Source organism: Pyrus communis, chromosome 1, assembly GCF_963583255.1.
Source record: "Pyrus communis chromosome 1, drPyrComm1.1, whole genome shotgun sequence".
NCBI lineage: Eukaryota > Viridiplantae > Streptophyta > Magnoliopsida > Rosales > Rosaceae > Pyrus > Pyrus communis.
This window is the reverse complement of record NC_084803.1, coordinates 8,577,365-8,590,258: the sequence shown is the minus strand read 5'-3', so window position 1 is coordinate 8,590,258 and position 12,894 is coordinate 8,577,365. Positions and strand designations below refer to the sequence as shown.

Below are 12,894 nucleotides of genomic sequence, written 5' to 3'. Positions count from 1 at the left end.
AAATTTTGGTTTATAGAGATATTAGTTCTTTAATTAAAAATAATATAGATGTAGAGAATAAGTTTGGTGTAGAAAGAAGTTAAGTACGTTCAAATAAAATTTCCCATTATTAATTGATTTTCCGTAGTGATTAACCATGTCTGCAGGCAATGGTTTCAAGATTACCAGACAAGGGGGAGAAAATACAAAAGCAAATTGGTGTACTTGGAACAGGGGAAGTGGAAGGAAATGAGAGAAATGTCATTGACTTAGATATAAATGAGGAAATGGGAGAAATATACAGAATGTGTAGTATATACATATAAATTATTTACCCTAAACCCTATATATGTGTTACATTTCTTTGTGCAAGAGAATGCTCTGGTGCCTGGGAAACGGGCAGCATCCTCGTGTGCTCGAAATTTGTTGCCCTGGTGCCTGAGAAAGCATCACCAGAAGCTGAAACTACTTCTAGGCTTGGGTAGATGATCACAGTTTCCAGGAGCCCATCCAATCATCTGCTTCTCATTGTCATAAATCACCATCTTATCTTGCATTGAAATGTCTGTAAAAAATAACCCAAAACAGAAAGAAAACGATCAATATTGTGTTGGGAGTTTGAATCCCGCGTAAAAAGTAAAGGGGCGTTGTGTTTGCCGTTAAAATTAGAGGTCACGCTTCTTAAGACATACACATGGAAACTCTTACCTCCAATGATGTTATTATCTTGCACTCCAGCTTCAGTACCATTTAGAATTCCCAAGCAAACATTTCCCTTGGACTGCCGGCACATATATATCATTAGTTTCCAAACACAAATTTCTTCTCCTTGTAACGGAAAGCAAAATGAAGAAGGATAGGGAGATCATGGAAGGCGAAATTCACTCACCGATACTATTAGGTATGCTTCAGGGGGCAATTCATACTGAGCTGTGTCTTTTCTACCACTGCCGAACCTTAGTGCTAAGGGCTTGAAGTATTTCTTAACATCTCGCATGCTTTTAAATGGCTTGCGACCTTTCCAACAGAGCGGGAGAGTTCCGTCATCTGGAGCTTCTGTTAAAGGCTTTCCAGTTAGTTCTCTTTTCAACTGCAATAAGACAAGCGCAATGGAAAAGGATTAACATGTCAAATTATGGTCGGAAAAATCTTTGCCAATCCGGGTAATCCAAATGCCAGCTACTTTTTGATAAAGCTCTAACTTACCCATGAAGTCAAAAATTGATAAACCTGAGAACTGAGATAAGTGTAGGAACTCCCACTGTCAAAAACCATGTGTAGGTTTCCAAACCCGGTAGATTTCCCGTCAACCATGAGTTCCGCAGGGCCAGACGAGTAGTGTTTTCTGAGATAAACCAAAAGGAGAATAAATGGGGAAGGAAAATACGGTTATGATTGAACTACTAAGGATATATCAACAAAAAAGACTCAGATGAAAAACAGAGTTCAAGAAGGGTTCATTACGAGTAATCAAGTGACATTGGTGTCCAAACTATGCGTGAATAATCATAGATGTCATCCCCAAAAACAAAATACCCCCCACCTCGGCCACTTAAACACTGACCAATGACATTTCGCACCAAACCCTGACTACTAAGTTGTGATATGATGCTGGTTTTTCCCCTGCCAAGGCCGAGGACTCCATCAATGGGATGATAAGATGGTCCAGGAAGTTGATCATATCCACACCTGTAGACAAGGAACAGTAAACGATTCAATGGCCAGGATCGAGCACATAAGCGACTACAGATTTGTGGCGACTCAGTCTAATCTAATGCTTGTTTCTACTTTACACCAAATTCTGAAACTTTAGGTTATGTTTTCCTCAAGTGCCTAGTGGGACACAAGGCATGCATTTCATTTACACTTGATTTCAAATCATCATAACCACCGTCACTACACTGTTTAATCTGCTTAAACAAATTAATTAAACTTCTCACCGTTAATTGTTTTCTTTTATAACCTTTTAAAAGCCTTCTACTGCAAGTTGCAAGGTTCTGTTAGTTTAAGTTTGGACCTTCCTTAAACAAAACAATGAAAAGTTACCAACCCGAGGGCCAGTTTAGGTCGTAGCTGGAGTCCATTTGCAAAGTTGAGGGAAAAGGAATCCCTCACAAGCACACCACGGGATGCACTATCATCAGCATACTCAACCTCGTAGTCACATTGCTCCGGATCATCGTATTTGTGAGAACCCGGCGAGTGCAGGGCTTCACAGAGGGGGTCCTTACGGGCCACTAGGTCATTGCTTGGACGGTAATATGGATGAGGAGCCTGCAAACAGAGAGGGAAGATGAATATTTCTTAGGACCCTTCTCCGATGACGATCAGTTTATAGTGATAACACGGTTTAACATTCGTAGACAGAACAAGTAACAAACTTATGCATGCTAACAAGAAAAGTTTGTAACTTTTTTATGAAATTACTAATTAACATATGATAATTAAATTAATTATAAGATAATTATACCGGAGTGCAGCTGACACAAGGAGCATCACATTGGAGCCATGTGAGATCACTACCAGTGTCTGGATCCAGAAAGTAGGGCTTTGGAGGCTGTCCAATGTTTAGGGTCACATTATAGGACCTGCAAAACCAAAACAAACCCATTTTTTGGACCTCGGCTGCGGGGCAAATGCTCTTAACCAAATAAGCTACGAGCATCGAAAACTATTATTTTTGCAGGTAAATGAATGATATAATTAAAAGAGTTTAAGAGCGTACCCTGTTGGATAAACGTTGCCATGAACTGGAAATACTATGAAGGAGGGTGCTGCGCGACTGAACCCCATAGACGACGTCGCATCAGTTTTCCTAGAGCCCCGATAGTACTGGTCGCCGAAAGAAGCTGATGACGAAGTTACACACCAACCCATCACCACCATCGTCAACAGCAACCACGACCCAGACTTGCCCTCCATTTCCCAATCCGCTTTTTACCCAATGATTGGACGAACAAATATCTAAACGAAATTAAAAAAATGATAGTTTGTCGCCAAGTGCCCCAGGTGTTTGATAAAATGTCTGAAGGAAAAACACGGTATTTATTCAAAGGATAACGTGACATTAAGGTGGATACATGGCTTTGCTTGTTTGCTTCGATTTCTTCTTCTTCTCTTCCTCTCCAGGTTGGTTTATGCTTTTCTTCACTTGCTGCGTAGTTTTGCATTCCTTCGGGTTTGATTTAGGAACAAAATTAATCACAAGATACCGCCATATTCATACGCCAGAAAACACAGTTTTACGGCAATTTCTTACAAGCTTCCGAACTTCCAAACTTCCAATACAAGTTACAACATACAACGCAAGGATAGTATCAAATGTCCTTTGGCAATTCCTCGCCTGACAGTTATTACTTTGGCAGATGCAATTTCTTGCCCGATAGTATTCGGCTACCGACTAATACAACGACTTTTGACGTGCTTCAATAAAAAAATCTTATGTGTTTCTTGTTCCTAGATGTCCAAAAAGAATTAAATAACTTACATTATTCCTCTTCAAAACAATATAAAGCTGGTTCTGCTCTTGCTAATTCGGTCTCTCTCTCCTCTCTTATCTTATCATGATTAGTCACTTTAAGGCTAATTAACTCGACCGGCAACCATAAGTGGCTATTTACCACAGTGGTGAAAAAGTGTTGAGTCCTTGCATAATGGCGTGGGTTCAAACCCCGTCGGTGATTAATTTAACATTTAATCTAACAAAATTTATCTCAAACTCCCCGTCCCCCGCTCATCTCTCCCTCCTCGCTGCCCTCTCTCTTATATCCGCCGCTCATCTATCTCCCATTGCCGCCCTCTCTCATCTCCGCATATGGGTGTGTGAAAAATCATGGAATGTAAACCTTGTGTTTATGCATATTGATGAATGGTGATTCTAACTCAATTGATTTGGTACTCCACTTTTGTTTGTTTTTTTTTTTTTTTTTCTGATAACTGAGTGTACAATGTAAACCTTCTGTGATCACTTATCTCTTTTGGATTCATGCTAATTAGTGTCGGTGTTCCTAAATGGGATACTAATTCAATTTATACATTTCTTTTGTAGGCCTCTTTTGGTGATAACGAGTCGATGAGACTTTGTGATTGAACGTGCTAAAAAATTAGTGTTCGAAAGTGTTTAGTTTCATAATATTTTGGAGCTTTGAATCATCTAGTATTCAAGATAATGACTACTTTTTGTTTTTAGAAGCTTTACTTTGTAATCATATGGATTATAATTAAAGACTTACTTGGGTGTGATAGAAAAATATCGTTCATAAACTATTATTTCAATTATTGGAATTGTACGAGGACTTAAATGATTAAAATAAGGAAATGCATACTAAAATGTACCTATAATGGTGTTTAATTGTCATAAAACGAAAATTATGACAAATTTTTCTTTTATAATTTTCAAGTTATTTAAAATAAAATAAAAACATGTAGACGGTGAAAAAATGGGTAAATGGATAAAAAAAAAGAAAAAAAAGAAAAAATAAAAAATAAAAGGATAAACGGGTAAACGGTTATGGTTAAATGGTAAACGGTTATGCAGGTATGAACATAAACTGTTATGGGTAAATAACAGCGATTACCCGCCCGCCATAACCATTGTACATCCCTAATAGTGATATAGGCTAGATGCTAAAAAGTGTTAGGCGGTTGATTTTCATTGACTACTAGTTTTGTCCTAAACTGCCCTCTTATGCAGTCTTGGGCAAGAACCGAGGCTCATTTGGTCACACAAGGAGCCTCAGGCTCCAACTAGCCTGGGTTGATGGAGTGTGTTAGAAAGCTTTTCTTCACAACTTGGGGCTAGATCTTCTTCGAGCCTAGGCTAAAAGTCATGCGTCATGCTCTAAGGCTATCTTCAACTTAAGAGTGGGAAATCTCAAAATTGAGCCCTTTATTTTTTACTATTCATCCACACGTATGAGGTTAGTCAGTTTTTTTCTCCAAGGGGTAAAGGACGTATAATTCCAACCTCCAACTTTATAATTTGTTAAACTTTTGTACATTGTTGATTTTTATTTTTTTTGCTAATAATTTTGAAATTATATTTTGTATAACCTATCTTGTTTACTTTTACGAACATTTTGACGTAAAAATTTCAAATTCCCAAATAAAATACTGTTGAGATATTTTTGAGTTGGATATCATAGATGAATGTGATGGTGAACACAAACAATTCCTTTACATTACATAAAACTAATAACATTACGTGATAACAAAAGGATTACACAAAGATACTTAAAGCATGTTACACAAATTAAAAAATTAAAAACGATAATCAATGACACTAATCACTTTTCGAGATCTATGGACGATAGAATTCGATGTCCGAATACGAGTACCGAGTTTTGTAGAATAAATGCATTGCACCTTCTTTAGCTTGACAATACCTCCTCTCTCTTGGAGTATATTGGAGTAGATGTTTCTCCATAATTTTCTAAGAGTGTGTTTCGAAGGAGTTTTGATGTTTTATCTAATTTGAATGAATTAATATCATTATTTTGACCATTGGATATAAATTTGAGTTATTAGGATTTTCTTTGACCATTAAAATTTATTAAATTAGATTTAAGCCGTTCTATTTAAAAAATGATTATTGAGAAAAAAATTCTCATTTATATCGCACGTTCTAAAAGAAAAATAAAACAATTCTCTGTGGTGCAGAACTTGAACAACTTATGAAAATTTTCTACAGGAATCTCATTACATATTAACATTATCTAAACGTACCCTTTTTTTTTTTTTTGCAGACATCCAAAATCAAATTAAATTGATCATGTAACCAAATTCAAAAGAATATTAACTAGTACTAAATGAAGTAATCATGGGCCTCTTTTTTTTTTTTTTTTTTTTTTTTTTCCGCTTCTGTCCGTCTTGCCATTTTCCAATTGTGCCCTTGTAAGTTGGCTTACAATTGGGCGTGGAGGTAGGAGAACATGTCCTGCAACTGGTTGGGCGGCTGCAGCTCCATTTGCAATTGCCCCCCAAAAGGGTCCATAATATCGGAGAAGCCATCCATGTAATTCAGGAACTGATTGTCGAGGGTATTAAAGGAATTCTCCAATTCATTGCTCCATTTCAGTTCACTTTGGACCTCCTTCTCCCACGCGACCTCCGGTGACAGCCCGTGCTCCGAGCAGCTCGAGTAGTCCGTCATCGTCTGTGGCAACCTCGGTACTGAATCCATCGACGAATCCATCATGTGATGCGTGTTTGATGCTGCTTGTGGTGGTGGGGGCATTAAAGTCATGTCAGGTTTTTGCTCGTCCAATATTTCTGGGTATTTGGTCATTTTGGTTGTAACATTGTATTTCTCTATGCTGCCATTCTTGTTGAACTTATGACTGGTAAAGATCCGTATTTTAAAATATCTATGTTCTTTGTTAGAAAATATTCTTTTAAATATGGATATTTTTATTGAATTTGCTTCATATATTTATATGTATCAGGTATTATTCTTCTATCTTTACTTTCGTGTTAGTGTCTTTTTATATTTCCACATGACAGATAAATTCTTATTTCCATTCTCATTTTTTGCTATTTTTCATCTGTGCTTTGAGGGTTGGGTTGGCTCGACCCGAACATAAAACAAGCACGATCAATTAAAAGTACAATCTCTAATTGGTATTTTATTTTATTTTTTTCAAATGGAAAATATAGACAATGATACTATCTGTCATAGATGTGCAATGAGTTGGTCCGACCCAAACATAAAACGAACACGACCTAAACCCTGTTTCTTTAAATATGTACTTATAGATGCACAACGGGTTGGCCAAGCCCGAACATAAAATGAGCACGATCAATTAAAAGTATTATCTCTAATTTGATATTATTATTTTTCAAATGAAAAGCGTAGACAAAGATACTATCTGTTATAGATGCACAATAAGTTGGCTCGACCCGAACATTTGGATTTCTTTCAAATGAAAACGCAACCCCTAAACACAAACACCTCCCAAACCCCATGGATTTTAATTTCTCTCCCTCCTCCCTCATCCTTTCCTCCTCTCCTCCTCTCCTCCTTCCTTAATAGTTAAGACTTTCCTCCTCTCCTCGCCTTCCGTTTACAAAATACAGTCACAAACTCTTGCAAATAAGGTATTCTTACACACTATCTTCTTTGGTTAGCAGTTTAGGCCTGGTTTCCGGCGAAGATGTTCAAAATCTATTCAATTTAGTCTAAATAATCATATAGAAAGGGATGTAAAAATCAGTTGAGTGTCATTCTGAATATAGTTTTCTTTCTTTTTCAGTAGCGCATGATATAGTCCGAATTATTAATGAGAAATTTTATTTAAACTCATGTAATCTATTTCTATACTCAACTTAAATTTTAAATATTAATTATCTTTTTTATCTTATTGCATAATTACCATCAAGTACAATATGAAATTAATAATAAAACTTAAATTTATCAATAAACCCACACTCTATAATAAATCCTATCATCACTCCTTATTTATCCTATGTACATTCCGGTTAAAACCCTACAAGCTCTTATAGAGAAAAAACAAGTTTTTTTTTTATTGATAGATGGTGATAAAGTTTTGATCAATCCTCCAACTAAGTTATGACTTGACTTATGGAAATTTTTTGTTCGTTTGGTTTCAATTTTTTTTAGAGTTAGAAGATAAGTATTTAATTTTCAATTTCTTTTCGTCAATCCCAGGCTGCTCATAGTTTAAACTTTTTACACCGTCGAAGTGAAATATTAAAAAATTGTTGCACACACCAAATTTCTGGGATATATATGAGTAAAGAGATCCTCTTCGGATCTTTCTCTCCAAAACCCAGGAATCAAGTGATCCGAACCTTTAAAATTTAATCCAACGGTCAAAAATTATTATAGCTTTTAAAAGTTTATACTAACTTCTATGTTTGTAGTCGTTTGATCAAATTTTAAAGGCACAGATCACTTGATTCTTGGGCTTTGGAGGGAAAGATCCGAAGAGGATCTCTTTCCTATATATGAAACCCTTTCTATGAATATAAGTTTTTTGACCTTTGTTTAATGGAGATCTCCACATCAATTAGATTGCAGACAAAACAATTTGATTTATGGCCCAAAATAACAGCTACTGTACTTGAATATGCTCACAAAAACTTTAACCCTCAGAAGATTCAAGTATGTTCAAAACTCAAGGTTTTGATTAAAAAAAATACGAGTATATATTACAAAAATTGTAACCTGTGAAGATGAATATTAGTTTTAAACAACTATTTTTTCTCCAATGTTAATAACAACCACCTTACTAGTCACTAGTATATATAAAAAGAGTATCGTTGTTTACAACTCAAGGCTTTGTTAGATATATGGACACTTGCCACCAAAACAATTGAAGAATTTGGACATAGATTGGAATTGGGACCAGTTAGTTGAAAAGATCACAGTGGGAGGAGGGACAAATGACCCATAATGTTTTTTGACTTTTGAGTCTCTTTGAAAACAAAACTATTTAATTTGAGAATTTTTTTTTAAATGGGTGTAAAGATTACTTTATATTTTGAATTGGATTTGGGAGGTTAGTTTAGGTAATAAATTTTGGTTTATAGAGATATTAGTTCTTTAATTAAAAATAATATGGATGTAGAGAATAACTTTGGTGTATAAAGAAGTTAAGTAGGTTCAAATAAAATTTCCCATTATTAATTGATTTTCCGTTGTGATTAACCATGTCTGCAGGCAATGGTTTCAAGATTACCAGACAAGGGGGAGAAAATACAAAAGCAAATTGGTGTACTTGGAACAGGGGAAGTGGAAGGAAATGAGAGAAATGTCATCGACTTAGATATAAATGAGGAAATGGGAGAAATATACAGAATGTATAGTATATACATATAAATTATTTACCCTAAACCCTATATATGTGTTACATTTCTTTGTGCAAGAGAATGCTCTGGTGCCTGGGAAACGGGCAGCATCCTCGTGTGCTCGAAATTTGTTGCCCTGGTGCCTGAGAAAGCATCACCAGAAGCTGAAACTACTTCTAGGCTTGGGTAGATGATCACAGTTTCCAGGAGCCCATCCAATCATCTGCTTCTCATTGTCATAAATCACCATCTTATCTTGCATTGAAATGTCTGTAAAAAATAACCCAAAACAGAAAGAAAACGATCAATATTGTGTTGGGAGTTTGAATCCCGCGTAAAAAGTAAAGGGGCGTTGTGTTTGCCGTTAAAATTAGAGGTCACGCTTCTTAAGACATACACATGGAAACTCTTACCTCCAATGATGTTATTATCTTGCAGTCGAACTTCAGTACCATTTAGAATTCCCAAGCAAACATTTCCCTTGGACTGCCGGCACATATATATCATTAGTTTCCAAACACAAATTTCTTCTCCTTGTAACGGAAAGCAAAATGAAGAAGGATAGGGAGATCAAGGAAGGCGAAATTCACTCACCGATACTATTAGGTATGCTTCAGGGGGCAATTCATACTGAGCTGTGTCTTTTCTACCACTGCCGAACCTTAGTGCTAAGGGCTTGAAGTATTTCTTAACATCTCGTATGCTTTTAAATGGCTTGCGACCTTTCCAACAGAGCGGGAGAGTTCCGTCATCTGGAGCTTCTTTTAAAGGCTTTCCAGTTAGTTCTCTTTTCAACTGCAATAAGACAAGCGCAATGGAAAAGGATTAACATGTCAAATTATGGTCGGAAAAATCTTTGCCAATCCGGGTAATCCAAATGCCAGCTACTTTTTGATAAAGCTCTAACTTACCCATGAAGTCAAAAATTGATAAACCTGAGAACTGAGATAAGTGTAGGAACTCCCACTGTCAAAAACCATGTGTAGGTTTCCAAACCCGGTAGATTTCCCGTCAACCATGAGTTCCGCAGGGCCAGGCGAGTAGTGTTTTCTGAGATAAACCACAAGGAGAATAAATGGGGAAGGAAAATACGGTTATGATTGAACTACTAAGGATATATCAACAAAAAAGACTCAGATGAAAAACAGAGTTCAAGAAGGGTTCATTACGAGTAATCAAGTGACATTGGTGTCCAAACTATGCGTGAATAATCATGAATGTCATCCCCGAAAACAAAATACCCCCCACCTCGGCCACTTAAACAGTGACCAATGACATTTCGCACCAAACCCTGACTACTAAGTTGTGATATGATGCTGGTTTTTCCCCTGCCAAGGCCGAGGACTCCATCAATGGGATGAGAAGATGATCCAGGAAGTTGATCATATCCACACCTGTAGACAAGGAACAGTAAACGATTCAACGGCCAAGATGGAGCACATAAGCGACTACAGATTTGTGGCGACTAAGTCTAATCTAATGCTTGTTCCTACTTTACACCAAATTCTGAAACTTTAGGTTATGTTTTCTTCAAGTGCCTAGTGGGACAAAAGGCATGCATTTCATTTACATTTGATTTCAAATCATCAAAACCACCATCACTACACTGTTTAATCTGCTTAAACAAATTAATTAAACTTCTCACCGTTAATTGTTTTCTTTTATAACCTTGTAAAAGCCTTCTACTGGCAGTTGCAAGGTTCTGTTAGTTAAGTTTGTAGTTTCCTTAAACAAAAAAGAACAATGAAAAGTTACCAACCCGAGGGCCAGTTTAGGTCGTAGCTGGAGTCCACTTGTAAAGTTGAGGGAAAAGGAATCCCTCACAAGCACACCAAGGGATGAACCACCATCAGCATACTCAACCTCGTAGTCACATTGCTCCGGAACATCGCATTTGTGAGAACCGGGTGAGTGCAGGGCTTCACAGAGGGGGTCCTTACGGGCCACTAGGTCATTGCTTGGACGGTAATATGGATGAGGAGCCTGCAAACAGAGAGGGAAGATGAATATTTCTTAGGACCCTTCTCCGATGACGATCAGTTTATAGTGATAACACGGTTTAACATTCGTAGACAGAACAAGTAACAAACTTATGCATGCTAACAAGAAAAGTTAGCAACTTTTTTATGAAATTACTAATTAACATATGATAATTAAATTAATTATAAGATAATTATACCTGAGTGCAACTGACACAAGGAGCATCACATTGGAGCCATGTGAGATCACTACCAGTGTCTGGATCCAGAAAGTAGGGCTTTGGAGGCTGTCCAATGTTTAGGGTCACATTATAGGACCTGCAAAATCAAAACAAACCCATTTTTTGGACCTCGGCTGCGGGGCAGATGCTCTTAACCAAATGAGCTACGAGCATCGAAAACTATTATTTTTGCAGGTAAATGAATGATATAATTAAAAGAGTTTAAGAGCGTACCCTGTTGGATAAACGTTGCCATGAACTGGAAATACTATGGAGGAGGGTGCTGCGCGACTGAACCCCAAAGACGACGTCGCATCAGTTTTCCTAGAGCCCCGATAGTACTGGTCGCCGAAAGAAGCTGATGACGAAGTTACACACCAACCCATCACCACCATCGTCAACAGCAACCACGACCCAGACTTGCCCTCCATTTCCCAATCCGCTTTTTACCCAATGATTGGACGAACAAATATCTAAACGAAATTAAAAAAATGATAGTTTGTCGCCTAGTGCCCCAGGTGTATGATAAAATGTCTGAAGGAAAACACGGTATTTATTCAAGGGATAACGTGACATTAAGGTGGATTCATGGCTTTGCTTGTTTGCTTCGATTTCTTCTTCTTCTCTTCCTCTCCAGGTTGGTTTATGCTTTTCTTCACTTGCTGCGTAGTTTTGCATTCCTTCGGGTTTGATTTAGGAACAAAATTAATCACAAGATACCGCCATATTCATACGCCAAAAAACACAGTTTTACGGCAATTTCTTACAAGCTTCCGAACTTCCAAACTTCCAATACAAGTTACAACATGCAACATACAACATACAACGCAAGGATAGTATCAAATGTCCTTTGGCAATTCCTTGCCTGACAGTTATTACTTTGGCAGATGCAATTTCTTGCCCGATAGTATTCGGCTACCGACTAATACAATGACTTTTGACGTGGTACAATAAAAAATTCTTATGTGTTTCTTGTTCCTAGATGTCCAAAAAGAATTAAATAACTTACATTATTCCTCTTCAAAACAATATAAAGCTGGTTCTGCTCTTGCTAATTCGGTCTCTCTCTGCTCTCTTATCTTATCATGATTAGTCACTTGTCAAGAATGCTCGTTATTTTTAGGCTAATTAACTCGACCGGCAACTATAAGTGGCTCTTTATCACAATGGTGAAAAAGTGTTGAGCTCTTGCATAATGGCATGGGTTCAAACCCCGTCGGTAATTAATTTAATATTTAATCTAACAAAATCTATCTTAAACTCCCTGTCCCCTGCTCATCTCTCCCTCCTCGCCGCCCTCTCTCTTATCTCCGCCGCTCATCTATCTCTCATTGCCGCCCTCTCTCACCTCTGCATATGGGTGTGAAAAATCATGGAATGTAAACCTTGTGTTTATGCATATTGATGAATGGTGATTCTAACTCAATTGATTTGGTACTCCACTTTTGTTTGTTGTTTTTTTCCTGATAACTGAGTGTACAATGTAAACTTTCTGTGATCACTTACCTCTGTTGGATTCATGCTAATTAGTGTCGGTGTTCCTAAATGGGATACTAATTCAATTTATACATTTCTTTTGTAGGCCTCTTTTGGTGACAACGAGTCGATGGGACTTTGTGATTGAACGTGCTAAAGCATTAGTGTTTGTAAGTGTTTAGTTTTATAATATTTTGGAGCTTTGAATCATCTAGTATTCAAGATAATGACTACTTTGTGTTTTTAGAAGCTTTACTTTGTAATCATATGGATTATAATTAAAGACTTGCTTGGGTGTGGTAGAAAAATATCGTTCATAAACTATTATTTCAATTATTGGAATTGTATGAGGACTTAAATGATTAAAATAAGGAAATGCATACTAAAATGTACCTATAATGGTGTTTAATTGTCATAAAACGAAAATTATG

The 12,894-nt window shown here is 37.0% G+C and overlaps 3 protein-coding genes across 3 annotated transcripts; all 3 read right to left on the bottom strand.

Annotated features, from left to right (window-relative positions):
• Positions 1-107: 107 nt before the first annotated feature.
• On the bottom strand, positions 108-3,162 carry LOC137712671 (aspartic proteinase Asp1-like). Its single transcript, XM_068451800.1, has 8 exons — positions 2,705-3,162; positions 2,450-2,567; positions 2,030-2,253; positions 1,444-1,668; positions 1,186-1,324; positions 869-1,069; positions 688-760; positions 108-544 (listed from the first exon to the last, which is right to left on the bottom strand). The coding sequence occupies exons 1-8, from the start codon at positions 2,899-2,901 to the stop codon at positions 429-431; spliced, it is 1,293 nt and encodes a 430-aa protein (XP_068307901.1). The 5' UTR covers positions 2,902-3,162; the 3' UTR covers positions 108-428.
• A 2,719-nt stretch (positions 3,163-5,881) lies between these two features.
• On the bottom strand, positions 5,882-6,265 carry LOC137736244 (NAC domain-containing protein 2-like). The gene has a single exon (XM_068475572.1). It carries the CDS (start codon positions 6,263-6,265, stop codon positions 5,882-5,884), a length of 384 nt encoding a protein of 127 aa, XP_068331673.1.
• A 2,384-nt stretch (positions 6,266-8,649) lies between these two features.
• On the bottom strand, positions 8,650-11,783 carry LOC137747462 (aspartic proteinase Asp1-like). The gene is made up of 8 exons (XM_068487578.1): positions 11,222-11,783; positions 10,967-11,084; positions 10,547-10,770; positions 9,957-10,181; positions 9,699-9,837; positions 9,382-9,582; positions 9,201-9,273; positions 8,650-9,057 (listed from the first exon to the last, which is right to left on the bottom strand). Exons 1-8 carry the CDS (start codon positions 11,416-11,418, stop codon positions 8,942-8,944), a joined length of 1,293 nt encoding a protein of 430 aa, XP_068343679.1. The 5' UTR covers positions 11,419-11,783; the 3' UTR covers positions 8,650-8,941.
• Positions 11,784-12,894: the final 1,111 nt, after the last annotated feature.

Coding starts and splice junctions, on each gene's coding strand:
- LOC137747462 (XM_068487578.1), bottom strand. CDS start 11,418: ATGGAGGGCAAGTCTGGGTCGTGGTTGCTGTTGACGATGGTGGTGATG. Junction 11,085..11,221: donor GGCAACGTTTATCCAACAGG/GTACGCTCTTAA, acceptor TTGATTTTGCAG/GTCCTATAATGTGACCCTAA. Junction 9,583..9,698: donor ATCAATTTTTGACTTCATGG/GTAAGTTAGAGC, acceptor GTCTTATTGCAG/TTGAAAAGAGAACTAACTGG.
- LOC137736244 (XM_068475572.1), bottom strand. CDS start 6,265: ATGACCAAATACCCAGAAATATTGGACGAGCAAAAACCTGACATGACT.
- LOC137712671 (XM_068451800.1), bottom strand. CDS start 2,901: ATGGAGGGCAAGTCTGGGTCGTGGTTGCTGTTGACGATGGTGGTGATG. Junction 1,669..2,029: donor CGACCTAAACTGGCCCTCGG/GTTGGTAACTTT, acceptor CCTTGTCTACAG/GTGTGGATATGATCAACTTC. Junction 761..868: donor AAGCATACCTAATAGTATCG/GTGAGTGAATTT, acceptor ATGTGCCGGCAG/TCCAAGGGAAATGTTTGCTT.